We start from the raw sequence: 27,470 nt of genomic DNA on the forward strand, positions 1-27,470 counted from the left end.
GAACTTCATATGATGAGATTGTGTAAAGTAGATACTTGATATAATGTAGTATGAGTCCAGCAAGTGTTAACCAGCACTTGACAACACACAATTTGAGCACTCCGATAAATAGGAGATTTTTGTAAACAGGAACATTATTTTGGGGAAAGAGGAACTTTACCATGCCATAGAGGTTGTATGTGCAATAAGTAAAATGTGATTCATTTACATGAAGTGTGATACAAACATATTGAACATTCACGTCAGCACCGGAGATAGTGCAACTTCTATAGAAGTAGGATGATGGTGTTTACCGAACAGACGTTGTCGTCACCATAAGATGAGACACCCCTATTTTCATCAGAGCGAATAAAAACAATGAGCCATACAACTCCGTTTTATACATATAAATATGTCATGTGGCCAGGTTTTTATGAGACATAGTAAGTAATCCCAGAGCAGTGATCTCCACATAACTTATTGTGAGCACAGTATGGATAAGATTGAAAACATACTTTATGCAGCATTGCTTTGTGCGTCGGCATATCATAAAGATACCATCCATGTTAGATATCCCATTGGTTATATAAACACACAGCACGTATAGGCATCCTAGTACCACACATCTTAAGTAGACCAATGGACCTCCTGTCACGATTGCCATTGGGGAATGGTCATTTCTGTGTGGGTGGCTTAGAGCGAGGGTTAATATGTATTTGAAGTGTGATTTAGTAGAATTATTTGAGGTATCTTTAATTTGAGATAACTTACCTTAACTACAGTTTAGTGTATTGACAAGAACCCGAGCCAAGATGGTGGCTCAAGGCTGTGAGCTGGTTGGTTGGGAATTCCTTTTGTTCTGTGAATAGGAATTTCCAACTGCCTCAGTCCTCAGGGAGCAGTGAATGAAACATTCCGCAAGATAAGTGGTTTAAAAGACTGTTCGTTTATCTGCTTGTGAGGAAATATCTGTTGCCGTATCTTATGAGCGAATCTGCTTCAAGTTATTCTTATCCAAGTCACAGAATTCACATAATACAAATTGTGACATTTAGCGCTGGTAGAGTCGTGCTTTTATTTACTTGCGCAAACTCTAATTAAACTGTAGAGTCTTTTCTTGGTTGCCCGCGTGGCACAAGTTATTTATTGAAGACTTGCATACGAGTCTAGTGTAAATGTTTAAAGGCGTTGTTAATTTGCCTGAAGGCGTGACATGACACGGCTGTTTTAATTACAGCTGTCAGCAGTTTTTTTGAATGTGCCCGAGTTACGGACCCATAATTTATTCCTTGGGTTTCCATTTCCGCCCGCGCCGTTTGTCAATTGTAAAAGCAGTGAAGCGTGTTGCGGTCTGTTTCAGCCACAGCACGCATTGAGCTCCAGGAGTCAAAAGAGAATTTACATTTGAATTGGTTACATTATGTGGAACAATTTCTTATCTTATACAAATGTACTGTGTGCGAAGGAGTAAAAAGAGTGCAGGAGACTACGTTTGTTATTAAACCGTTTCCTTGGATGTTCTATACATTCTCTACCACTGCAAATCTTTAGACAATTTGTTTGCGCGGAGACTGTTCCTTTATCCGTGGAGACAGGAGCGGGGGAGAACTGCACTTAAAATTCTTTGGAAATAGTTGCTACTAAGTTTTAAGCAAGGCATAATTACTGTTATTATACTTTGGTGTTTCTCATGCCGTTTTTCAAGATGCTTTAATTGTGCAATTATTGAAAACTGGTCAGTTCAAGAACTCCATGGGTGTTGGGAGTCGACATGAACTGAATCTGTGATGAGGTCTTTTCTTTTTTTAAAGTAGGGTTGGTTCTTGACTTACATTTCCACTGGATGTGCTTTTGCATTCTTATTTAAATTAAATGTAAAATACAAAACTCTGATGCAAAACATTTAATACAACGAACTTTAATTAAAGACACTTCAATGCCGTTTGACACCTCAATATGTTACATGTTTTTCAATGTACAACATTGTACCAACTTTTTTAAATAAATAACTTTGTACATAAAAGTAACACTTCCTCATTCACAATTGCCTCTCAGAAGCATAAAATTCACATATTTTGTGGAAGTAATACCATAAAACAGTTTACTCTATCAAAATAATAAACAGTCATATTGATGAATGTGGCGAATCTGGTCATAAACAATGACATCAATATTTTGAATGTTAACATTAAATATATATTGTTCAGTTACTCTAAAAACATGATCATCACCACTTTGCCATTTGTGTGCCCAACACATTTGTGAATGCCTTTCAAATGACACATTGTTTTATCATTCTCTTGAATGCAGAGGATTGTGGATGTATTCCCGTTGCAAATTGAAACCGCATTTCCAGCCCATGAATCAATCTAGAACTTGTATTCCAATGTTTTGGAAAGTGTCCTTCATGTGGATTTTCATAATTCCCCAATCAGGTTCGAGTTGATGGAATTTCTAGGTAAAAGAACATACTCAAAGTATTACTGAAAAGGGCATAGTTCAATTACAATGTTTTGTAATGTTGCTACATTGTGCAGTGGCTCTTGAAGGGCAAACACGTCATTTAATATCTGATGTCTAAATGCTTTGAGAAAAAACTGCTGTGCAAGTTACTTTTTCCATCTCCCATTTCCAAATTGTAATACAGCTAATTATTACACTTTCCAAGTTTGGCACGCTACATAATTGGTTATCCACCATAACCTAGGCAAATAAGATGTGTCTCCATAGCAGACTTCACTGTGCCCCATCCCGACCTTTACGTTGACACACTGCACTCCTTTACTTTTACAAAGAAAACACCGGCCTTCTCATTGTGCCCAGTGTGGCATTTAAAACATGAGCTATCAGAAACAAGCTACAATTTGAAATTTAACAAAGGTAAATCGTGACAGTTCTTTTAATACACGAAATAAGCTTCAAAAGCCTCGTCAATGGGACAGAAACTGACCAATCATAAACATCTAAAATTGTTCCACATAATAAACCATGCAAACTGCGCACTGAAACAACTCCCTGAATGTGGGCACAGATAAGCAAACTCCCTCGAGGTGGGCACAAGAAAGCAAACTTCCTCTAGGTGGGTACAGAGAAGCAAATTCCCTCAAAATGAGCACAGAGAAGAAAACTCAAACAAAGACAAGGATGATTTTTCATCTCATCCTCTTTGGGCGTGACTATTAGCTGGCAATTGAAAACCAAGGTAGCCAGGCTTTGAAATGACAGGCTGCTATTTTAAGCATACAGTCCAGTAGTGTGTAGGCACATTTCACTGCCATTTTAATATAACAATGGGGGGAGGATGACCACCTAAGCTTTAAAAGATAGAAGGACCTGCTACTTACATTTTGAACCCATATGCATTTTCGTTCTGCGGAAAAACCATTCACTAAGTTTGAAGGCTTGTTATCAAAGTCAGGTTGCCAGGTATTTTGATCACTTGGCCTCATGAGAAACAAATAACAGTTTGTTAAAACACACCAACTGTTAATTTTCAAATTTTAAGTGCAATACATTTCAATGGAAATTGTGATAAAATAAAAAATGTCTTTAAAAGAAACTGAATCTTTTAATATTTAATGCTGATAGAATGTTTTTGAGTTCTATGTAAGCATTAAGGCACAAGGTGTTTTCCTTTTAAAAAAAATAGACACTTGATAAAAACATTTGGAAAATTGCGAAATGTCACGCAGTTATTCATGCACTAAGGATTAAAATAACCTCTGTAAAAGATATATTTATATATTTATATATATCAAAACTCTTATGTACAATATCAAATACATGTTTTTCTTTACATAATATCTTGCAAATAGTGTGCTTCTAACGCAAGTCAACTGTTGAATTACCGGCACTTCCCATGGAAGTTTAAAACTATATACAATTGGTGACGCTCGAACAGGACTGTTTCCCACACAAGCTCTTTTCCTCATTTTCATCCTTTCAGAGGTTGTCGATTCAAGAGAGGAGGTAGGTAGCATTAGCCTCAATATGCAGGGCAAAAATAGCTCATGTTTCTTTGCATGTGGCTGGTTTACTCTCAGTGTTCGCTCATAACTAGAGTCACATGATTTGGATAAGTATCCTTTGGAAGTGAGAGTCTGGGCGGAGCCTCATTGAGAGGATCCAGCAAGGGATGCAACGTTTCAGGAACCTCTACTTGCTCCTGGAGAACATGTTCCGAAGGCGAAGGTTGCAAGGATCTGCTGTACTCAAAAGGCATTAGAAAAGGCTTTGAAGAACCTAAAAATAAAAAAAAATAAAAATGTTTTTCTGCAACTGGTCTACCAACACAGGTAAATGTTTTAATAATGAAATTAATTTGCATATTATAATACAAACACCATGTCGGAAGCTCCCAGCAATCAGGAACATTTATTCTACAAACACAAATATTGCACTGTGTGAAGGCCCATCAGCGTACACTGGTTAGGAACTTGAACGTGGCTCAGAAACAAATTCTGCAAACACATTTTATGGACCTCCTCTATGAAGTCTTACCCAAATGATACATTTTAACCTTTTGTCTCAAAAGGACCTGTCCAACATTGTTCAGACAAAGCCACCACACAGACCTCTTCACAACATCCATCAAGACTCTTTCCCCTGAAGGCCCCAAACATCTTTTCAACAATGACAATGCTCATTTGCAATGGCATACTTCCCTCCTGTGGAAAACTAGAAAAGCTTTACCCTCCTCTTGCAAAATCCATAAATTGAACCAGACTACCAATCCAATTATAGGGCCAACTCCAGATCCTTGGGAAAAAATAATGCATCTGCAACAGTTATCAGATATCATCACCTACTTTAATCCTACAAATAATTTCATCTAGCAAATATAGTAGACCACAATGGGCATAAAAATACCGAGGCCAGGAGACCATTTGCTAACTGAAGTACATTCAATAACTGTGAACCCCCACCCCACATGACAGATGGGCACTGATAACAATGCCCTACGATGGTACACATCTTTTTGTGGCTAACCTCAAACCATTCAGATGGAAACATTATGACCTTTCCCCCAACCCCCACCTCTCTCCTGATGTGTCCATCCCCCACTGCTCTACTCACTCAATTAGCTTCACTTTTCATATGGAGCATACAGCATTTAACTCTCCCTTAACGTGTCACTGACCAAAATCATGCAGCACCCCATTAGAATGTGGATGTCAGCCATCCTACCCAAGATTGACCACCACTAAAGCAGATCTGCATTGACCAGCAACAGCCACTACATGACCACCTCATAAAATGGCTGGAACCAACTTGGACTTCTTTGGAAGAGCACAGCAGATCAACTTCTCATACAAATCCCCATTGTCTGGTCAGATCTCGCTCTAACAGTGACGTCTGATTCCACACCAAACGGCACCCCATGAAGGTGGCATTCTACAAAGCTTAGGCCTCCCCCTCTAAGGTAGTTCAAAGCTTTGTAAATACAACACAGTAAATAAAAACAGAATAACATTGTGAAACTATTGGTTCAAATCTAATATCTCTGAAAATGTTAGCTTATGAGGAATTGGATCCTATATGAACATATAGGACTAAATAAACAAAGAATGAATTATTCAGTTGACAATTCAATTGCACTCTCCGAAAAGACAAAAAATGTGGTTTGGGATATAAGTATCACAAGTGATGAACTTTCAATTATTGTCCTGAAATATGCACGCTAAATACTGTACTGCTATCCTAATTTTTGAAGGCATAGGCTGTTAGTTAGTGCAAATGAAGGATCGACAGATTTCTCTTTAGAACCTACTTTTTCCCCTTTAACTTGGATAACAATTCCTCAAGGATTCACTGTTAAGGCAGAATAGATCAAACATTTTAAGGTTGGGTTATGTCCAAAAGCACAGATTTGTTTCTATTGGCGTCAACTGGCCCCAAACAAAAAGGAATAACAAAATTCAGACCAAATAAACACACATTTGGTATGAACAATGCTGGATTCCAAACATGCCTGCACGAAGTCTGGTCCAACAGAAAGAGGTCTACCGTTATAGAGAATTATGTGTGCAAAACAACTGCTACCTGTATCCGTCTATACAAGACTTTGATGAAGCAAAAAAATTAAAATAAAATAAACGAATGCACAACTTATCTTTAAATATCTACTCAAATACCTTTAATTTCTGGATCTATATCTTGCAAGTGCTTTAGGTAGGTTGCTGCTATCCTCTCATGATTGCTTGGGTACACTGGGCCATTGGTTTTCATGTTCAAATTGGATGGAGGCTTCCCATTACATTGATGGCGATTTAGAATGCTGTTCGTTTCTCCATCATTTATGCTCAATTCTTTGCTGCTTGGTAGCTTCTGAGATGGGACATCCATGGATTTACACATTGGAGGATTGTACTCTCTTTCATTGTAAATGTCTGTATTATTTATGTAATCGGGGTACACAACTGGGAACCCATACCCTTTGAGGAAAGAAAAACAGCTGGTTAGCAATTATCCTCTTCAGTCTGCAAATACACTACTAGAAGAATAACAACAGTGCTTGGAACACAATGTAACTAGCTGTAGAAGATATAGAGTGACAGCAGATGGGAAATTTATTGAAAAGACCTCCAAAGAAAGCATATTTTGAGGCTCTTATTTCGGATCTTAAATACAAATTGGAAAAGTAAACCACTGAAGCAGGCTTATAAACCCAAAAAAATGGGTTGGCCAACCCATGCCTCAAAGTGAGAAGAAATTATTTCTGAATGCTGGCAGCGTGAGTCTAGGGAAGGTGTGGAAAATGTGAACTATTCAGACCCGTTGCACCTGCAATGAGGAATACACGGCCCTCTATCCACCAATAAGAATCCTAATTATTTCAATTTCTCAGCATATAAGCAGTCTGTGCAGAAATCCAAGGCATTTATTATATCAGCTAAAGCTACCTACCGTAACAAAAGACTAGTCAATGCCCAATCTAATGTCAGAGAACTTTTCAAAACTCTAGCAGAATTTCAAGATTCCCCAGCCACCAAAAGTGATCTCATTAAAAATTCTGCTTGGTGCCAAGAAGTTCACAACTGCTTCACATCTTCTTAATGCTCCTGACTTTGCTTCACAAGCGCATACATTCAACATCCCCCTAATACCGTTAACAACCTTCCATCGTTCTCTTTCAGTCATTGCTCTGAAGATGAAGTGCGAAAAGTTGTTCAAGATCTTAGAGAGATGAGATGACTGCCCTACTGCCATTTTCAAAGAATCACTTGATTTACTTGTCCCTTGGTTTACCAAGTTAATCCACTTATCTGTTGATGAGGGCTTTGTTCCATCTTCTTTAAAAGCTGCCTGGGTAACAACAGTGTTGAAAAAAAAAGACAATCTGGACCCATGTATTTCAGATCATTATAGGCCGATAACCAATGTGCCGTTTATTCTTAAAATACTAGATAAATTAGCCTACATTAGGCTACATTACGCCAGTAAGATAGCTTAGCGGTTTGAGCGCTCGCTGCTGCGATCTGAGCAACTCAGCCTTTCATCCTTCCGAGGTCGATAAATGAGTACCAATTTTGGTTGGGTGATATTGTATGTCAATATGTGCTCTGTAAAGCGCTTTGGATTAAGGGGCTATATAAATAACATCATCATTACATTCAACTTCAAGCACATGTGGAGAAACACAACATCTTCGGCACATGACAGACTGGCTATCGACCTTAAGTCCACTCTGGCCGGCATGGCAGATGAAGGTCACCCTGCACTGTTTATGCTCTTAGACCTCTCTGCAGCCTTCGATCTTGTAGAGCATGCTCTGCTGGCGACTACGCTCGGGGAGGTCGCCAATTGTGCCATTTCAGCTTTCAACCGGATTGCTTCTTTTTTGGGACCTTGCACTGTTCGGGTTTGTGTTGGGAACAACCACTCTTCCTCCCCATTACACAAACCTGTGGAGTTCCTCAAGGTTCCTGCTCATCACCGCTCTTATTTAACTTCTATATCTGGCCTCTGGTTGAACTGCTGAACAGTCTGGGAGTCCAATATACCAACTACGCTGATGATACCCAGGTTGTTCTTCAGCTATGCAGATTGTATAAAGCAGGACCTCTGTGCTCTCAACACCATCAATAATGCCATCCAGAATTGGATGGCCTGTAACTCTCTGGCCCTCAATTGTAAGATGACCGAACTTATGATCGTTGCCACCAAAAATAGTCATAGTAAGCCAACATCCGACTACTCAAGTTTCCCGATTGCGGGTCATTGTATTTCGGTCTCCAAGAAGGTGAAAACCTTAGGAGTGATTCTGGATGATGAATGGTCTATGAAGCCCCATGTATCTCACATTCGGTCTGCTAGTAGTTTCATCAACAAGCGCATACAATATATTTGTCCATTTATCACCACTGAAAAATGCATTTTGCTCTCAACCGCCCTAATTAACTCCAGGCTGGATTATTGCAACAGTCTGTTAGCCGGTACCACCACTCTTAACATTAGAGTTCTTCAGGTCACGCAGAACAATGCTGTATGCTCTACTTTGGAGCTTTCTCAGCACATACGTCTCCACATTTAGGAGAACCCTACACTGGCTTCCCGTGAAACAAAGGATTTCACATAAAATCCTTACATTGGCTCACAAATGCTTGTCCCGCTCATACCCAGTATACTTATCTAATTGTACTAAAAGCAACACGTCCACTAGAAACCTTAGATCATCTGTTGCACCCACCTTTATCCAATCTAGATTTAAACTGGTACCTTTTGATGTTCAAGCCCCACACTTCTCTGGAACTTTCTTCCAGCTTCCATATGCCTTATGAAAAACTGCTCTTTTAAAAAGGCCAACTTTAGCCCCGATTAAAGAGTCTTATTTTCTCTTGATTCCTCCTGGTCTGATCTCATTGTTCGTTGTTTGTTATGTCTTGTTATTTGTGCGCCCTGAGGCCTGCGGGCACGTGGCGCAGTATGAAAATAAATAAGGCATCATTTGCTTTCCCAGTTGCCCATTTTCACACAATGTGTCCTATGGTTTGTAGAAGAACCTGGGACTCTGGATTTTACTGCACAAGGCGATAGAGGCTTTTGACCTCGATGTTCCTTATGATCATATGTCTTGCCTGACCTTTTTTGAAGCTTTTGAACTGGCCCTTGATACAATTACAGAGCTGATGAATCCGGCACAAGTGGTTAACTGCAAACACAGAAATTCTCTCTGGTTTACAGCAGATCTCCTCTTGCTCAAACAAAATTGTAGGCATCTGGAAACCAGAGAGGTGATCTGTGGCTGACTTCGAATAGATCCTACTGAAACAATCCATACGTTGTTACGAATAAGGATATCCATTAAGAGACATCCAAAGAAGACTATTTGTTACCCCTTTAATTCCTGTAGATCCATTGACAATTGTCCTAATAAGACATCACTGCATTTATAGACACCATCTGGCATGCTTATACATAGCTGCCAACATGATCCATTACAATCTGTAAATGCCAATCAAGTCCTGTTTTGTAGTTCGGCCTTTCCCATTATAATACTCAGACTACATGTCCTAGAATGCCAACAAAAAAACGGGCCTGGACAAGCATCTATAGATGGAATGGATCAAGTTGGCAACTATGCTAATAGATCACACACGTCATAACTTAAGTGCAACACCTTTATTTACTTTAAAAACCCAAATAAATAGTCCATAGGCGCCCCTCTGAGAGAACAAACACGGCCCATTGACCTGTCCTTTGGCAAGGTACCCACTCGAGAGTCCGCAGCCACACTTAAGCTCACTGTACCTTTCACAGATGGGAACTATCCATTTGCAGATCAGTCTTTGCCCCGCCCGCATGGGCAGTCCAGCACCAAAATGCTATTGCAATTCCCTTCTGAACAAGAGTACCAACAGCAACCCCATACACATGTTTCAGCCTTGTTGGGCCTCATCAGGGAGGTGGAACTCTTTTTTTCCCCATTTGTTTACTTAGTTAGGATTGGATGAAGACCTAAAGGTTCTATGGACATTAAACTAAAAACGGTTCCCAAAGTGTCAGAATGGGTTAACGTCATGTCTCATGGGCCAAATATTGGGAACACTGGTCTTTCCAGAGTTCCACAAACAACTACACATTCTCAGGTATATAGCACCCAGCTCGCTTCTTGCCAATCTCAGTCCTAGGGATATAGCACCCCGCGCACCTCTTGGCAACACAAATCTACCTGCAAGTACGTTTTCCTCTTGCTTTAGGGCAAGTGTCATTCAGATATTCTAACACTCCAACCACAGGTTGCCCACCTGAGCCAGCAGCAATGCCGATTATGATACTTCTACCAGCAAGTATTTCTTTGCCCTTGCATAGGGTATTTGATCGACTGACGTTCTTACCCTCCAACTAAGGGCAACACTCCACAGCCATCAGCACACTCCAACAAGGGTGATCTCAGAAAGCGCATTGGTATTTGCTTTGCTCATGTCGCAACCAGTGTGAGTTTTAGCTGCCAGTAAATTCTGTCCTATTTTCAGCATATGTATTAATTGCTGCCAATCTGTAAACCTAACAATTTTTCTGAACATCTTAGTATGTGGTAATCAGCATGACCCAAGAGGAACCCTGCATCACTGACTTGGTACAGGTGGGGGGAACGTAACTTCATCTTTAGGCCTATTCAAGAAGGAGACTTGATAACTAGATACATGTGTCAGAGAAACCCTCCCGCTATCCTTGCTAATAAATTAGCTTTTTCATCACATTTCTAGTTTGTCTTACCAACGCATCCTTTGGAGAAAGCAAGATCCCTGATTCTTTGAGAAAGGTAGCTGTGACCCAGTTAATAAAAAAATGTTTAAAAACAGGTTGGACCCCAAAGACTATTCCAATCTGAGGCGCATGTCCAGGGGTACCTTTCTTATTGAAGGTAATTGATAAAGTGGCTACTGCACGATTTCAGGCCCACTTTGAGGTCAGATTTATTGCACCCCAAGCAATCCGGCTTCAGGGCGCACCATGTCACGGATAGCGCCTTGGTGGACCTGCAGACTGAAATGCTACTTCTCTTAGACAAAAGTAAGGCAGGGCTGCTGATGTTACTTGACCTCTCAGTAGCTTTCGACCTGGTGGACCATGTGATGCTTAAACCGGCTGAAGAATATAGGCCGCTGCTCAGGGAAAGCCACCACCTGGATTAGACCATTCTTGGGCAATAGGATGTCCGGAGTCATCTGGGGCACTGCTAGCTCACAGGCAGAAATGTTGAGGTCCGGTGTACCTCAGGGCGCAGGTCCCTCCCCTTCCTTGTTCAATATATTTTGTCAACCTCCATGTGTCCTGCTGGATGAATTGAGAGTAGGTTCTACTTACTATGCCGACGACACAGCTGGTGATTGCGCTTTGTGGAGTATATGAGCAAGACGCTGAAAGAGTATCGCCGAAATATAATTCAATTCAGAACTAGACGGCCAATAAGGGTATGTTCTTGAATTCAGCCAAAACCAAGTTGCTTCTCTTTGGCTCTCCTCAGGCCTGAGGAAAACTCTGGGATAGTTACACTGGCTTCATCATTGATAATCATTCTATTCCCGTCGTCACCAACGTTAAAACATTGGCAGTTATCTTTGAAGCGTCAGTGAGCTCAGATGCTCACATTCAAAATGCGGTTACTAAAACTGCAATTAGTAAAACCCAACGTCTCAGAAGTCAACTGCAACACCCTGGTGAGAGCATTGATCACACCTAGGATAGATTACTGTAGTGCATTACATATTTGCGCGAGTAAGGGAGGCCTAGGACGTTTGCAGGCAGTACCAAATGATGCCGTCTGCAGACACGAACCGGTATTGTCGCACAGAAAAAGCCTGCATTGGCTTGCAGTTGAAGCCAGAACCCGCTTTAAGGAACTTACCATTGTCCACAAATGTCACTATCGACAGGCCCCAGCATATCTACAAATCTGCATAAAAGCCCACACTCCCAGGAGAGCCACTAGGTCTAGCGAGGGCATATGTATGCCAGTTCCTAGAAGTAACCAGACCAGAGGCTTAGGAAGGTCCTTCCCTGTTCAGGCCACTCTAGCATGGAATAATCTGCCTACAGATCTACGTGCAGACACGAATCTCCCGAGTTTTAGAAAGCGTTTGAAAACTATCCTATTTGAATAATTAGATCCCAGTGACACAGACCCTGCTTCTTCCTTTTCTGCGCCCTGATGCCTGCGGGCTCTGCCGCATAAACAAACAAATACATATAAATGTATCCGCCCCTCCTTCACGGAAGGGAGTCAGCTATGGTTTGCCATCTATCACAAAAAAAAATTATAAAGATTGGAATACATTTTAATTTGTAAAGAATACACATATAAATGCTGATATAAAATGTCAGGCAAAGACTATTTCGTAATGCTAAATTTAAAAAAAAACAATTGCTCATAAAAGCAAGCTGTTCGATGTTGTCAAATAGGTTCAGAGTTCCAAATTAAATCACAAATCTATTTTCACAAACACAGAGTATAATATTTAAAACAAAGCATTTAACTACATACCTGTTTTTTCCTGGCTAAGTACACCGTCTCCGGCATCATCCATTTTACAAGCCTCATTCGTGTTGCAGCCCGTGCTTTGCTTCGACTGCCTACAGGCATCACTGTGTGCTTCATTATTCGGTTTCTTTTCCCCACTGGCGTGGCACAAACCTACAAGAAAGGTTACCGGCACCTGTAAGGATCGATTTTTCGTACCCATTGTAACACATATCTCTGTTTAGAACAAAACCCCTGTGTTTATCAACTGGCGCGTTACAACTCATTTTATTTTGTTTTGAAGATGTTTAGCATTATTATTGTGACCTGAACAATTAAGAATTGGCCCTTTTGCACTCTGCCTATTTGTACGAATGATAGGGCCATCTTGAATATAATTATACCCAAGGTCCTATTCAACCTAAAGAATAAAATGAGATCAGAGTAGATTAACAATCTATTCAAAGTGCTGAATTACCTTGAGATTATCAAATTCGGTGAAAGATTCTCTTTTTGTTTCACCTATCAGTAAGATAGCGGAATTAAGAAGAAGCAACACATGAAGCCAACATGGTCCCCGGGCATGACAGCAACTGTACTAGCTTATTTACCATTTATGCATGGTAATGTTACCAAATAATTTTATTTTTAACGAAATGAAGATTTAATCAGCTGCCATATTGAATGAATTGGACAAATGTAAAGGATACAAGCTGCCAATGTGATAGCATTTCACTAGAAACCAACATGCATGCCTTATTTTTCTGGCCTTGGTACAATAACACCGGGCGAAGATATCAGATTCCCTTTTAAAGATGTCAGGTTTTAGACAATGTAGAGTGGCTTATGACCTCATGCTGGCTAATGATTACAGAATATGTTGGTGCGTTGATGCTCGTTTCTAACAATTTGAATAAGGATGAGGAAAACACGACTGTCATCTGTTTGAGTAAGACGTTTCCTGGTGAGCTCAGTTGCAAGTTGGGTGTATATTGTAGCAATATTTTATTTATTGTACAATGTATTATGTGCATAGTGTTGATTATATTTGAATGTCGATCAACTGCTTTTACGTATTTGTTGGGAGAAGGGGACCATGACTTTGGGAAAGTGGTGTTTTATGATACTAGTATACACACACCAACCATGATTTGTCTACAAGCACATTTGCCTCATATGTGAATCAGCATCTACAACTGTACCATAGCTTGAATCACTGTAAAGAAAGGGGTTCAGCTGTGAGACAGCAACAGAAAAACTCCCATTCCTGTGAGGGGACTGAGCCAGAGCCCTCACTTAAAGACGCTGCAGAAATTCTCAACTGGCAGTCACAGAGAGAGAAATAAGCACTCGCTTATCACAAGCCCAGATAGGAAGTGCAAGAGTGACAACGAACCTAAGGGCAGTCTCCAAGACCTATCCACACCCCGATGTAGAACAAGAGGGAACTGCATCCTACGTGTCAAAGCAGAATCTCAATAGAAAGACCTATGCAGCGTTGGACTATTGTGAACCGTGGTTCCAGAATTACAAGGCAAAATATCCAAGCAGATAACCCTTAAATTATAACAAATATTTATGTTATACATAAGGTACAATAATGTACAAGTAAATGATTGTATAATGCAACTCAACATGGTAAGAGACTCCAGGTGCAATGTCAGAATCTCAGGTGTCCTAAGACATCAGAAAATTCAAATTCATCAACAATAGATCTAGCAAGACAAGGAACAGGTTTGTATACCTAGTATCTAGCTTCTGAAAAATATCTTCACTAGGGATGGTTATCAGGATAGCCCAGATACAAAGAGCACAACACATGCATATCCAAGGGAAAATAAGTTTTCATAAACCATGATGTGGTCGAAAATATGAAGGTAATCAATTTAGGGCCACGAGAAAATGCTTGCAAAATTATAATGCTTTCTATGCAGTCTTAAATAATGCTAACGGTTAGGGGAAACTGCTCAATTTTCCTGCATCCAGTTATGAGCCAAGTCTCATTAAACATGGTATCGAGTAAAAATAGCATCCAGGATCCCCAAGTAAAAAATAGTTTATACTATCAAAGGTATTTTAGGGTACTTCGGGCACTAGTCTCTCCCATTACAAACTTGTGGAAACTAGCACAAGATTGTGGTGAAACCTAAAACTGTTGGACGATATGGTTCATATGCAAAAGGGCCTGCCCAGCAACAGGTGTGCACACCGCTTTGTGTTAACAGCCCCAGATGCTCAGACTATTGACAATGGCCAGTAATCGGAATATGGATTCGACTGAAGGATTCCAGATCATATAGGTCCTTTCCCACCACCAGCACCGACATGACTAGAGCAGGTGGAAAAAAGTCTTTCAAGAATAATTGTATGTTATTCCTAGGCTTGGATAAGGCTTATAGGTATGGGGAAAGTGAGACCATCATGTCAAAGGGTATTCTTTCTCCAGGTAGCAAAATACCCTTTATGACAACTGTCCAAACTTGATTCCAAGAGCCTCTTTGTCAAATCTGCTCTCCATCAAGATGTGACATAACTATTGGCCTCCCATGGAAGGATATAACTTGCATTGTAAATTTGTTGAAGATGGCTTCAATGAGATCTTGGAATAATACCAACACTAGAGGCACAATCTGGATGTAAGTAATTAGACCTGGACTACAATACTTAAAATGTGAAAGCAATATTAAAAATTGGTAAACAATTCAATGTATCAATTGCTTCACGTTTCTACACCTAGAGTGATTTTATTTTACTTGGGAACATTCTCTCAATTTAGGTTAGGCAAACCAAAGGTGAAGCACCTTTCTTTATAATGTTGGGGGGTAGAGGGTGGGAAATTGTGGAGTGAAGGTGGGAAGTGAGAGAAGACAAAACTAAAAGGAAGGGGGTGGACAACAATACAGAAAACCAATTTTTGCTGCAGTCCTGGGGCACTGCAAGAAAACGAATTGTGGAAGAATAGCCTAAGTGATGAGCTACGGTACACAACAGCACCGATAGGTACGGTAGCCACCCACGGCTATGATTGCAGCAGTGCATCTGCTTGGGCCTATGACCTCTATTCTCCAGATGAGCAGCATGGCGGTAGGTTGAGGTCCACAGAGCCACACGATCTGAGCATCACTTGGATAAGGACATGGGAGTTAATTCCCTGGGCTGATGTCTCAGCGTGCAGTTCGATTTGGCTATTTCCAAGTACCTAAGAGAACCAGTATCTAGTAAACAGGAGGGAGATGGATGAAAGCAGAATACAGGGTGCTCTCAGAAAGCAGGAGGGTAGACCGCTGCTAAAGCGACAATTCCATATTCAAAATTACGCTTTAATCTTTTGGTGGCAGCCTGAAACCACAATCACAAAGTCAATCTTTCCAAAACTCAGGTGCCTGGCTTATAGAGAAAAATCAGATCATTTCTATAACACCTGAAATGCTCCAACCCACTATGACTGGTGCAGAGCCAGGGAGTCTCCCTTCAAGGGCACTGGTGATACATTTGTAAGCAGCAGCAACCTATCTTTGCCTCGTAGTATTTCTAGAATTTTGCACTGAACCCGTCCGGACAGTGGGCTTTCCCAGAGGGCAGAGATCGAATGGCCGCCAGTACTTCCTCTAAAGATATTTAGCAATTCAGTCTAGCTCTTTCTTCCTCTGTACACCAATATAGACCCACCTGGTCTAAGTATCCTTCTAACTCTGCTTGGGAGGTATGTGTGTGTGAGAGGAGTACAAGTGTCTATAGAAACGGCAGAATTCCTGTGTTATCCCAGCGTCATCGAATCTCTCCATTCCCTGCTCATCTATTATAGCGGTGACTCGCCCCGTGTGCGTTTCCAACTTTGTAGCTCTTGCCAGTAGCCTGTCCAGTTTCAGCCCTCCCCATATTGCCTCACGGCTGCTCCCCACCCTAGTATTTTCCCCTCCATGTGTGCCAAGGTCTTAAACGGTTTCAGGAGTTGTTCAGTTTCTGCCTGCTGGCCGGGGGTCTCTAGGCCCTCGGTCATCTGTAATACGTTTATGCGTGACTCCACAACGCCCAGTTCGCATCAGATCTGCTTTTGCATACCCACCTCTTTAGCAATATACTCTCCCCGTATCACAACTCTCCCAGAGGATTCCTGCAGACTCCACCGAGCCCTCGTTAGTCTCAAAGAAGGCATCTATAGATTTCGATATGCCCTCTCGAAACATGTCCATCAAAGCCTCACTTTTTAATTGCCATGTTTTCATCTCCCTCGCCCTACCCGTCAATTCCATCTTTAATAGTACCGGTGCGTGGTCTGACAGCGTGTGGGCCAAGGTGACCTCCATTATGACCCCCATCAGTGCCTGAGAAATCAGGAAGTTGTCCAGACGCGATGCAGTACCATGAACAGATGAGAAGGTATATTGTCGCACCCCCTGATTTTTGAGTCTCCACGCATCTCTAGTTCCCATGTCCGACTCATTCCCTTTAGTTCACTATATCCTTTAGTCTGGGCCTGTTGTGCGGTCCTGTGCCGGATCCATCACCTCAATAAAATCACCTGCCCAGATTATATTTCCTGATGGAGCCTCCCCCAAGTGCTCGTTAAGCCATTCCAGAGTTGTGACTGTCCTGATTAGGCCCATAATTAACTAGGCAATACAAGCGGCCCTGTATCGTGCCCCGCACCATCAGCCCCCTCACTTCGCTATCTCCGATTGTGAAGATTAAATTGAACCCCCCTGCACCGTGAACAAGAATGCCCCACTGCTTTTAAGTAGGATGAGTAAGAAGAAAAAAATTAAAATAGATAAATTGATGGCGGCCCCAGGTTTTGCAGAAGTTCGATTCAGCTTCCGGTGGGAGGTGTGTCTCCTGCAGGAACGCAATTCCCACTTGGTGACGTTGCAGATAAAGGAGGACCCTACTTCGATGGGCAATTCAGCCCTAGCACATTCCATATGAGGCATCTAATCAATCCCGCCATAACTCAAGTTATTGCACTCCTGTTTCCAAGCCCCTTTTCAGGTCACAGGTGTGCCCTAGACTAATCCCAGACCGTCCCTGTTGTGTAACCCATTCCTTTCCGTGTGTTGCGATGCTTCCTCTCGGTGTTCACCCTTCCAGTTACCCTCCTCCTCCCCCACCTGTCAGTAATGTACATTCCCTACCCCTCGTTGGGCTGGCTATCCCAACCTGCCAGCATTTAGGTCAGTTAAACTTGCTTCCGCTCTGGCAGCAACCAATGGCCCGACCAGGTATCTACACTTACTAAGCTCAGGACCATTCCTGGCCCCTTAGTTTCTTTCTCTGAAGTCTGTAGTTTCACGGTCCCTGAGGATTATACTCATTTTGGTGCAGTCTGTCGTGCCCCCTGGGTCTTGGGTTCCGGGTTGGCATTTAAGGAATTCATTGGCTTCAACCAAGGTCGTAAAGATCAGTGTGCGCCCTTCGTGCTCCACCCCGGAGCTTGGCTGGGAACATCATGGCATAGCGAATTCCCCTCTCCCGCATCGTCTTCTTCACCTCTATGTAAGTTCTACATGACGCCTGGACTTTATCAGAGAAATCCTAGAAGATTTGTATTGTGTCCCCTTTGTATGCAAGGGCCCCCTTCTCCCTCGCCTTCCCTAGGGCTGAGTCTCTGTCCTGATAGTTTAGCATTTGTGCGATTATTGGTTGTGGCGGGGCTCCGGGTATTGGTCTCCTACCGCTGGGTATTCTGTATGCCCTTTCCACCACGAAGATATTTGAAAAGCCTTCCAGGCCCAGTGCATCCCTCAGGATCTCCTCCACCATATGCTCCATGTTCCGCTGGTCCACTGCTTCAGGGACGCCAATTATTTGGAGGTTATTCCTCCTGGACCTTCTAAGTCATCTTGCTTCCCCGCAAGTTCTTTCAGCGTTCTCTTCATTTGCTGCAAGTCCCTAGATGTCGAAGCTGCCTTGTCCTCAACTGTTGAGATCCTTACCTCCGCTTCACCCAGTCTTTCTCCAGGTTTGTCCATGCGGACTTGCATGTGGTCCACCTTACATGTTAACGTGTCCATCTTTCCATCGAGGGAGTGTATATTGCTTTGCAGCTGACTGAACATCTCGGTTATGTCGTGGGATCGCCATCGAGGTGTCGTGAGTTGTCTGCGGGTTACACCCCTCGAGAGGATCAGTAGTCTCGGTGTGCTTGGGATGTGAATCAGCCTCGAACTGGAGCTTGGTTTGCTTTTTCCCACTCTGGTTTGCCTTGGCCATCCTTTGGTCTGTTCTCCTCCGATGTCTCTCCTCGTCCTTGACCAGCTAACTTCGTAGGTTATACGCCTCTGCTCGTGGGCACCGTCCTCAGGATATTATGATATGAGGATGTTAAATGTTCTTGGGGATTTGGTGCCAACAGTGGTGCCTTCCCCACCTCCCTGCGATGCCTCTGTTGAGGTCCTTGAATGTCTTTCAGCCCTTGTTTGTGGTCTTTCACTGTGATGCTGGAAAATGATGATTCAACAAGCCTTGTTCACTTTTTTCCAAGAGCGGTTTGATATAGTTACTCCCCAGCTTAGTTTCGTGGGAGAGGGGTAGTCCTTTGGGTTGAGGGGAATCGCACAGGTGCTTACAGCAGTGCCCCATTGCTATTTTTTAAAGTAAGTGTGATGCTGGAAATGTATTGGAGGGACAGGGCTTCTGTATCCTTGTCCTTTACTGCTTTTTATCGTGTATTCTGACGGGTTTTCCGCGCAGGAGTTCATGTGGGACTCCTGGCGGTGCAGCTCTCTTTGGTTTTGGTGAACAGACCCATGGGATACCCTTATGGCACCCATGGGTAGGGGTACAACCCTGTGCCCCTGGTGTATGTTTTTGGCCCACAGAGCAGGGTATGGGCTGGTGGCAGCTCTGTGCTGAATTGACTGGTGCCCTGAGCGTCCTCCATTTTGGAACGCCCAGGCCCTGTCATTGGAATCACTAGATCCCTGATGGAGACAAGATGGCCCCCGTGGCCTCTTTCCTTCCATCGCCTGTTACCTTGATCTTCCCGAAGTCCCGGGAAGCCCGGACTCTGTCCCTTCCCCTGACTGGATGTTGGGTGGAAGTTCCATATATGGTAGTGTGGGGCAGTGCTGACCAGTCTGGCTGGAACCTTCCCAATGACCGTATGCTGTGGGTACGCCTGCGGGTGGGACTTGGGTGAATGGAGTGTGTGACGAATACGCATTCTGTGTTGTGGGCGTCTAATATCTGGTGCTTGACACGACTGAGACAGCCCTGCCTGAAACTGGTATGAATGCAGTGTGGAGTGTTAAATGGATGGGTACTTGTCCCAATACACAACTTGCTGGGAGTGTCTGGAGAGAAGTGAAGTGAATGGCCTGAATGCACAGTGTGCCCGATTGCCTGTATGAAAGCCTTCACCATGATTGGATGCTCGAGTATGACCCAGCGGAATGAATGGGAGATCAACAGTATATCTGGGGACCTCTTGCTGCTAGAAATCGTGTTCAGAAGCCGAAGTCCACTACGATGAGTAACTGGAGTAAACCTGAAGCTTAACCTTGAAGCCCTGCTGGAAGAGAAGAATTGTTGTTGCGCTCCTTCACAATCTGAAAGCTGCTGTGTCTCCAAGGACTGACCCAGAGAGGACCTGGTAAGGCGCCCTCTTCCCGAGCTACGAGGGACCATCGTGCACCAGCTGATCTTTGTCAAAGCTCCCTGGTAGATAGACCTTCGACAGGCTGCCGACCCGAGATAGGACTGCTGCGGAATCCCAAGGAGAAGCGCCCGGACTGTTGTCTGCCACTCACTGTCAACGATCGCCGTCGCCGACTCGAACCGCCGTGCTCCCATTTGCCCAAGAAGGAACAAGTTACTTACCTGTAACTGTTGTTCTCCAGCATGGGTCTGGCATGGATTCACATGCTCATGAATATTCCCCGTCGTCAGGCTGGGAATCCTCAGTAAAGAAAAAACCAGTATCAGTTTCGTTTCTGATCTGTCTTTCGTAGTAATAACCAATCACTGGTCTCTGCGTCATACTGACCACAGCCAATGACTGCCCTCTACCTAAGCACCGCCTCTGGCAGCCATCTTCAGATTTGGAAGCACGTGAAGTGGCAGTATGACCAAGTGAAGAGCCGCAGAGGGGTAGGCGGGAGGGTTCGCATGTGAATCCATGCCAGACCCATGCTGGAGAACAACAGTTACAGGTAAGTAACTTGTTCCTTCTCCAGCATGGGGTCTGGCATGGATTCACATGCTCATGAATAAAGAATACATAGCAGTACACACATGCACAACCACGGGAGGTGGCAAAGGCTCAACATTAAGCATCACATCAACTCAACATTAAGCATCTTACCTCCTCACCAGGCTCACCTCAGGCGAACAGGTTGCGCAGCACTGCTTGGCCGACTCTGGACTCCTCCCTGGAATCCCGGTCGACGCAGTAGAATTTCGTGAAGGTGTGCGTCGACCTCCACGTAGCAGCCCTGCATATGTCCAGCAGGGGCACACCAGATAGGAACGCCGTGGTAGCTGCGATCGCTCTGGTGGAATGGGCTCTCGGACGGCCAGGCAGCGGTCGGTTTGCCAACCGGTGACAGCACATGATACAGCCGGAGAGCCATCTGGAGATGGAAGCCTTCGAGAGAGCCTTCCCCTGATTGACAGGTCCAAAGTTCACAAAGAGTTGTGACGTCTTCCGAAAACCCTTCGTGCGGTCCACGTAGAACTTCAGCGCTCTAGCTACATCCAGCGAGTGCAAAGTCCTCTCAGCCGGCGACGAAGGCGACGGGAAGAACACAGGTAACACCAAGGGTTCGTTGAGATGGAAGTCCGACGGTACCTTGGGCATGAAGGAGGGGTGCGTCCTGAGCACTACCCTCGTGTCGTGGAAAGTCAAGTACGGGGCCTTGCAGGAAAGGGCCTGGATCTCTCCCACTCGTCGTGCGGAGGTGATGGCCACAAGAGAAGCTGTTTTCCACGATAGAAACTTCAACGGGGCCGAGTGCAGAGGCTCGAACGGAGGTCCCATGAGCTTGGTCAGCACCACGTTGAGCTCCCACGCCGGGGCCGGAGCCTTCACCGGCGGGAACGATCTGAACAGTCCCTTCATGAACTCTTTCACCAGACGATGAGACCACAAGGACGTCCGCCCCGTGGTTCTGGTGTATCGGGAGATCGCAGCAAGATGAATCTTGATGGACGCGTGTGCCAGACCAGCTTTGGCCAGCGTCAGCAGGTACGGCAGTACTTGGGGAGCCGTAATCCGTAGAGGGTTAATCTTCTGTGCGTGGCACCAGACAGAGAACCTCTTCCATTTGTGTCCGTAGCATTTAAGAGTCGAGGACGCCCTGGCCTTTGCAAGAACCTCTCTGCAATCGGCCGGTATGTCGTATCCTCCAAACTCTAGCGCTGCAGGAGCCAGGCCTGCAAGTTCAGCGACTTCGGGTCGTGGTGGAGGATGGCGCCTCCTTCCCTGGAGAGTAGATCCGCGTCCGCCGGCAGCTTGATCGGCGGGGACGCTGACAAGTCCAGCAAGTCCGGGAACCATATCTGCCTCGGCCACGCAGGTGCGACGAGGATCATCCTGCACCGTGACCTCTTGAGCTGGTTGACGAGCCGGATTAGCAGAGGCAAGGGAGGGAACGCGTAGAGGAACAGGCCCTCCCAGGGGAACGAGAAAGCATCGCCCATGCTCCTCGTCTGGGGAAACCTGCTGGCGAACCTCCGGCACTTGGTGTTCGTCGCCGTCGCGAACAGGTCGATCTGGGGTGTGCCCCACTGTCGGAAGAGGCGATCCACCAGATCCTGCCGTAGTTCCCACTCGTGGCACGAGCGCAGCTCCCTGCTGAGTGAGTCGGCGATGGTGTTTTTTATCCCTGCCAGATGAAACGGCACCAGAAAAATCCCTTGGGCGACGGCCCAATGCCACAGGTCCTGCGCCTCCTTGGACAGCGCTGGGGACCTGGTTCCGCCCTGTTTCCTGATGTAAAACATGGTGGTGGTGTTGTCGGTGAAGATCCTCACCACCTTGCCCTTGAGGGACGGAAGGAAGGACCTGAGGGCCCAAAACACTGCACGGAGCTCCAGGACGTTGATATGCAGGGACTTCTCCGTCGGGAGCCAGAGTCCCCTTGCGTGCAGATTTTCGGTGTGCGCTCCCCACCCTTCCAGGGAGGCATCCGTGGTCACAGTCTCCTGGTGGGCTGGGGTCTGGAAGTCCATGCCCGCCGTCAGATGCGCGCGGGTGCCCCACCACCGTATCGCTCGTCGGAAGCTCTCGTCGAGCTTGATCCTTTCCTCGAAGCTGCCCGTCGTCTGGATCCAGCGCGCATCCAGGAATTCTTGCAACGGGCGCATCCGGAGACTGCACATGGGAATGAGGTAGATGCAGGAAGACATCATCCCGAGGAGGGACTTGATGGACCTCACTTTGGCCGCGTCGGCCACCAACATCCGTTGCACCTTGCCCAAGATGGTCCTGGTCCTCTCCTCCGACGGGGAGGCCAGAAGGGACACTGTGTCGAGCCTCGCTCCCAGAAACAGTGCGACTTGCGCGGGCACCAGGTGGGATTTGGCGTAGTTCACGGAGAATCCCAGGTCCGTGAGGAGTTGGACGGTCCTTGCCGTGTGGACCACGGCGAGCTCCCTCGTCTTGGCGCGGATGAGCCAGTCGCCCAGGTAGGGGTAGACGTGAATCCCCTCGCGGCGCAGCTGCGCCGCCACCGGTGCGAGGCACTTGGTGAATACCCTGGGTGCCGACCGTAGTCCGAAGGGAAGGGCTTTGAACTGGTAATGACGCCCTTGGACCACGAACCTGAGGAATTTTCGGTGCCCCTTTAGGATGGGAATGTGGAAGTAGGCATCCTCCAAATCCAACGACGATAGGAAGTCTCCTTCCTCCAGCTGACCCAGGACGTGCTGGAGGGTGACCATCCGGAACTTCTGCGCCTTGATGAACTTGTTCAGACGTCGCAGGTCTAGGATGGGGCGCCATCCTCCCGTCTTCTTCTTCACGAGGAAGTATCTGGAGTAGACTCCGGAGCCCCGAAGCCTCTTTGGGACGAGTTCGATGGCGCCCTTCCTGAGCATCGCCTTTATCTCCACGTGCGTTTTGTCCTCATGAAGGCAGTAAAGGCAGAAAGAGTGTTCGTCCTCCTTAAAGACGTTCTGCAGCTGGCATCCAGGGCAGACCCTGAACAGCTTTCCGGGCGTCGAGCTTCCCTTCTCCTGGGCCATCTCCGAGACCGGGCCTGAGAAGCTTCTGGAGTCCTCCGAAGTGTAGCTCGACGAAATCTTCACCCTTGAGGGGCGCAGACGAATCCGACACGGGTCCCCGTTGATCGGATGTAGGATCGGTGGAGCTTGAGGCTCTTTTGACCGAAAGAATCGAAGTTTTTTGTGAAAAAGCGCGAAAAAAAAGCACTAACGCTCGAGAGCAATAGCACGAGGATCCCAACACATGAACGTGCGGTAAAAATCTGAAGATGGCTGCCAGAGGCGGTGCTTAGGTAGAGGGCAGTCATTGGCTGTGGTCAGTATGACGCAGAGACCAGTGATTGGTTATTACTACGAAAGACAGATCAGAAACGAAACTGATACTGGTTTTTTCTTTACCGAGGATTCCCAGCCTGACGACGGGGAATATTCATGAGCATGTGAATCCATGCCAGACCCCATGCTGGAGAACTTTCAGATCCAAGGACGATCTCGTCCGCATCACCGCCACTTTATCCTGCTGGAGAAAGCCTGACAGTCGATGCGCCGAGGAGCATCCGCTGGTGGGTTTCCCACCATCCGGAGACTAGAGATGCCGACGACTCGACGCCCTTGCTGGGCCACAGTTCTTCTAACTCTTTGCGGTCCAGAACTATCGACACCGAGGTGCCCCGCACGCCTCTTCCTTGCAAGACGTTTACGTCCCCTCGTCAACGAGCACAGCTAGGAACGAAGCTGCCACTTCACCGTCGTAGCTCACCCTGTTCTCCGTTGGACGTTCGACGACCCGTGACTCCTGCCTTAAAGGGAAATCACTCAAGAAGGGCCGTCGATTCCCCGACTAGGAACGCTACAACACCAGGTACTTTGGGGTCGCAGAACTATTGGGAAGTCGCTTGTGACCAATATATGGACTGGGTTTGTGTTAGATCTTTATTCTACAAGTTGCCCAGGTTGGGGGGAGGATCTCCACACAGAACTGTTTTTAACGGTAGTGACCAGTATTCTGCCAATTGTTCTCACCAACTGCTTTCCTCTTACCTCTATTGTTGGTTTCCTTTACGACTTGATTTGTGTGCCCTTTAACCGTACAATTGATGCACTTTAAAGAGATCTAATAGTAATTGTGGTACCAAGTAGAACTGTATATTTGCCATTATAGATAACAGAGTACAAAGTGAGTTATCGTGATATTGTACATAACCTTGAATATTAATTATATAAAGACTGTTTTAACCGATACAGTGTGCGGACATTCCTTTGTGGGTGCTTGGGGACTACACTGTACTTAAGAACCAGCCCGCATCACCTCCTGAGAAGCTAGGCCTTGATTGCTCGTCCATTGCTACCACAATAGAGAATCTTGGCTGGGGTCCTCTGTGCCTCTCCTCTACCAAATAGAGAGCAGAAGTATAGACAGCCCCCTCCGGTCCTTTCCTTGCACGAGGCTCAGGCTGGGGTCAGGGCCACTTTGTTTCACTGGCCCAGGGTAAGGTGTTTCTAGTCCTCCCGGCACTTTTATGCAAGGTAGGTGCTCTTCTGGCTCTGTCAGGGCCTTGAAATGTCGTCACCGATGGTGCCCAGTGGCCAAAAACCCTGTTGTGTGGTCTGCTCATGGAGGATCTCTGCTTTGTTGTGCGACCACATGCTTTCTGGGGTGGGTAAGTGCCTCCTTTCAATCTGCCCCCCGTGCAGTTATCTGATCTGGTGCTATTTGCAGCTCTCAGCCCTGGTGCCCCACATAATGACACGTTCTGCAGGTTGGGTGCGCATGCAAGGGCTGATTTGTATCCAGCTGTGTGTCGGAGGAGCTCTCTCTCCGAAGTCTAGTGCCGGTCTCCCCGCCTCAAGGAGATCAGCCCATTTTGTTGCTCTTCTGGGCTACCTCCCAGTCTGTGGCACCACCAGAGGTGGTCCTTCAATCCCACTGCTACCTTAATGTACCCAGTTACGGGCACTCAGGTCTTTTCTCAAGCTTACCATGTTATACCGAGAGCCCCCACTCATCTGCACCCTGGTCGGGAGCAGTTCCAGCTGGCCTCTATGCCAGCTCCCGAGGTTGCGCTACTCCTCCGGAGGCTGGAGCGGCAAGGGAAAGGCTGGTTACGCAGCGTGTTGTCACTGCGCTCTGCCTTGGCCCCACTGCGGTCTGTGCCGCGCTCTTCTGCCCTTACGGGCGGTTCTCCACTCACCGCCGTTCCTCGCTGGGTCTCCTGATCTGCTGGTAGTCACGCAGGGTGTACCTTCGGAACCTTTTACTCCGCCACATCACTCTAACCTGTCAGCAACTGTCCCGGCCAGGAGATACACTCTGGGTTCCCTTCCGGCCTGGCTTCTCCAGCACCCCAGTCTTTACAACATGCTTTGTTCCCTTGCAGCCTTGCTCCAGTCACGCGGCTTTATTTCCTTCGCCTGAATCTCCCTGAGACAGGGCTCTGGAGACACCGGATTTCGGCAGAGTATGCCAGGTACCTTTAGTCCGCTTGAAGCTAGTTCACAGCATAGCCTTGGGTCAGTTAAACAGCAGGATCTTGGCTAGATTTATTCGTAGTACAGAGATCTCACGGGCTCATGGCCATCTTGGTCGGGCTCTTTAGCGCCCCCTCAGTCATCACAGTTCTTGATGTCGAATTGTCTTTGAAGTAGTTAGTGCTTAGGTCATTAGTAAAGGTTGCATTCTCTCTAGATTGGAGCAGTACATGCTGGCCTAATACAGCTTGTATTCATAATAGACAGGCTGTCGTCCTTGAACTTGTGATTCCAGTTTCAAGAACATTCTGAGCGCTTTATATGCAATCCCCTGCACATATAGTGGTTGTTAGGGAGATGTATCATGTTTATGCATCATTCCCTCTCCTAGTGAGACCCCCAGCACTTTTTGCTGTATTTCTGGACCTTTTTCTGAAATCCTGAATGAGTGGAGCCTTTTTCCACTCATCCATTCTTATAGGCTCTGTCTTTTGGAACTCTATTCTTTGTATTTGTACCTATCCTATGGAGTCCATTTTCCTCCATAACTCTTGAAAGGCATCTGTATTTTACTATTGGAGCACACAGCTCCATAAGGGCAGTGTTGCTGGGGACCCTTAGGGTCCCCTAACCTAGAGTAACTACAGTAATTAAAAAAAACCTGATAATGTGGTGTGTGCCAATCTCCCAGACTATGTGGAGTGCCAAAGGGATATCTAGTATCCCCCTTCTCTCTGCCCCTGTGACTTTTTAGTCACCTAGACAATCTCCTAGGTATGGCTGGTGGGAGTGGACGTGTTCTACCAACTATTGTTTGATTTTTCTACTGCAGCTATGTTACAAGGATAGCCACATACCTTCTTCAACCATGCAGCAAAAAAGACCTACTCTAATTCATTAGGCATTGTAGTTATTGAGGTAGGTATCCACTGCTTCAGAGCCAACATCTAGACCCCGAAAAAGAGGAGTCTATGAAGGAATTTTAAGAATATGAGCTAGATGGTCTCCTTCACAGAGGACCATGAACTAAGCGCCAAAGGGGAAGTAGAGGAGTTTAGACAGGCTGGGAAGTTCATACAAATGAAAGCTTTATCCTGGACCCTCATTAATTTTTCAATCCATGTTGCATGTGTGCTCAGTATAAATAAACATATGGTGATTGTGTGTTTACAAAAATCTATTCAAGCAAACGTGGCATAAAAAAGTGATGCGACCAGTGTACTGATTATTCTCAATTAAAGTTGGAATTTCATAGATACATAATTTATGTTTAAAATGATTACATGAATATCATTTTATACATAAATAGAACTTCTGTGCTTTTCTTGTCCCGAAATGGGAGGCGAGCTGTAGCGAATCATTACTGTTAAATTGAGGGTCCCAGGTTCATAAAAAG

General features: G+C 45.4%; 1 protein-coding gene across 1 annotated transcript in view; it reads right to left on the reverse strand.

The window, feature by feature from the left end:
• Positions 1-1,881: 1,881 nt before the first annotated feature.
• The window catches only part of LRIG1 (leucine rich repeats and immunoglobulin like domains 1), a 661,002-nt gene continuing 635,413 nt past the window's right edge, over positions 1,882-27,470 (reverse strand). The window contains exons 16-18 of the mRNA XM_069643785.1: positions 12,467-12,616; positions 6,114-6,413; positions 1,882-4,221 (exon numbers count right to left, since the gene is read on the reverse strand). Coding sequence (XP_069499886.1) covers positions 4,019-4,221; positions 6,114-6,413; positions 12,467-12,616 — 653 coding nt within the window. The 3' untranslated portion in view covers positions 1,882-4,018. The remainder of the gene's footprint in view (positions 4,222-6,113; positions 6,414-12,466; positions 12,617-27,470) is intronic.

This window comes from Ambystoma mexicanum, chromosome 2p (assembly GCF_040938575.1).
Source record: "Ambystoma mexicanum isolate Mex_15411 chromosome 2p, UKY_AmexF1_1, whole genome shotgun sequence".
NCBI classification, from domain to species: Eukaryota; Metazoa; Chordata; class Amphibia; order Caudata; family Ambystomatidae; genus Ambystoma; species Ambystoma mexicanum.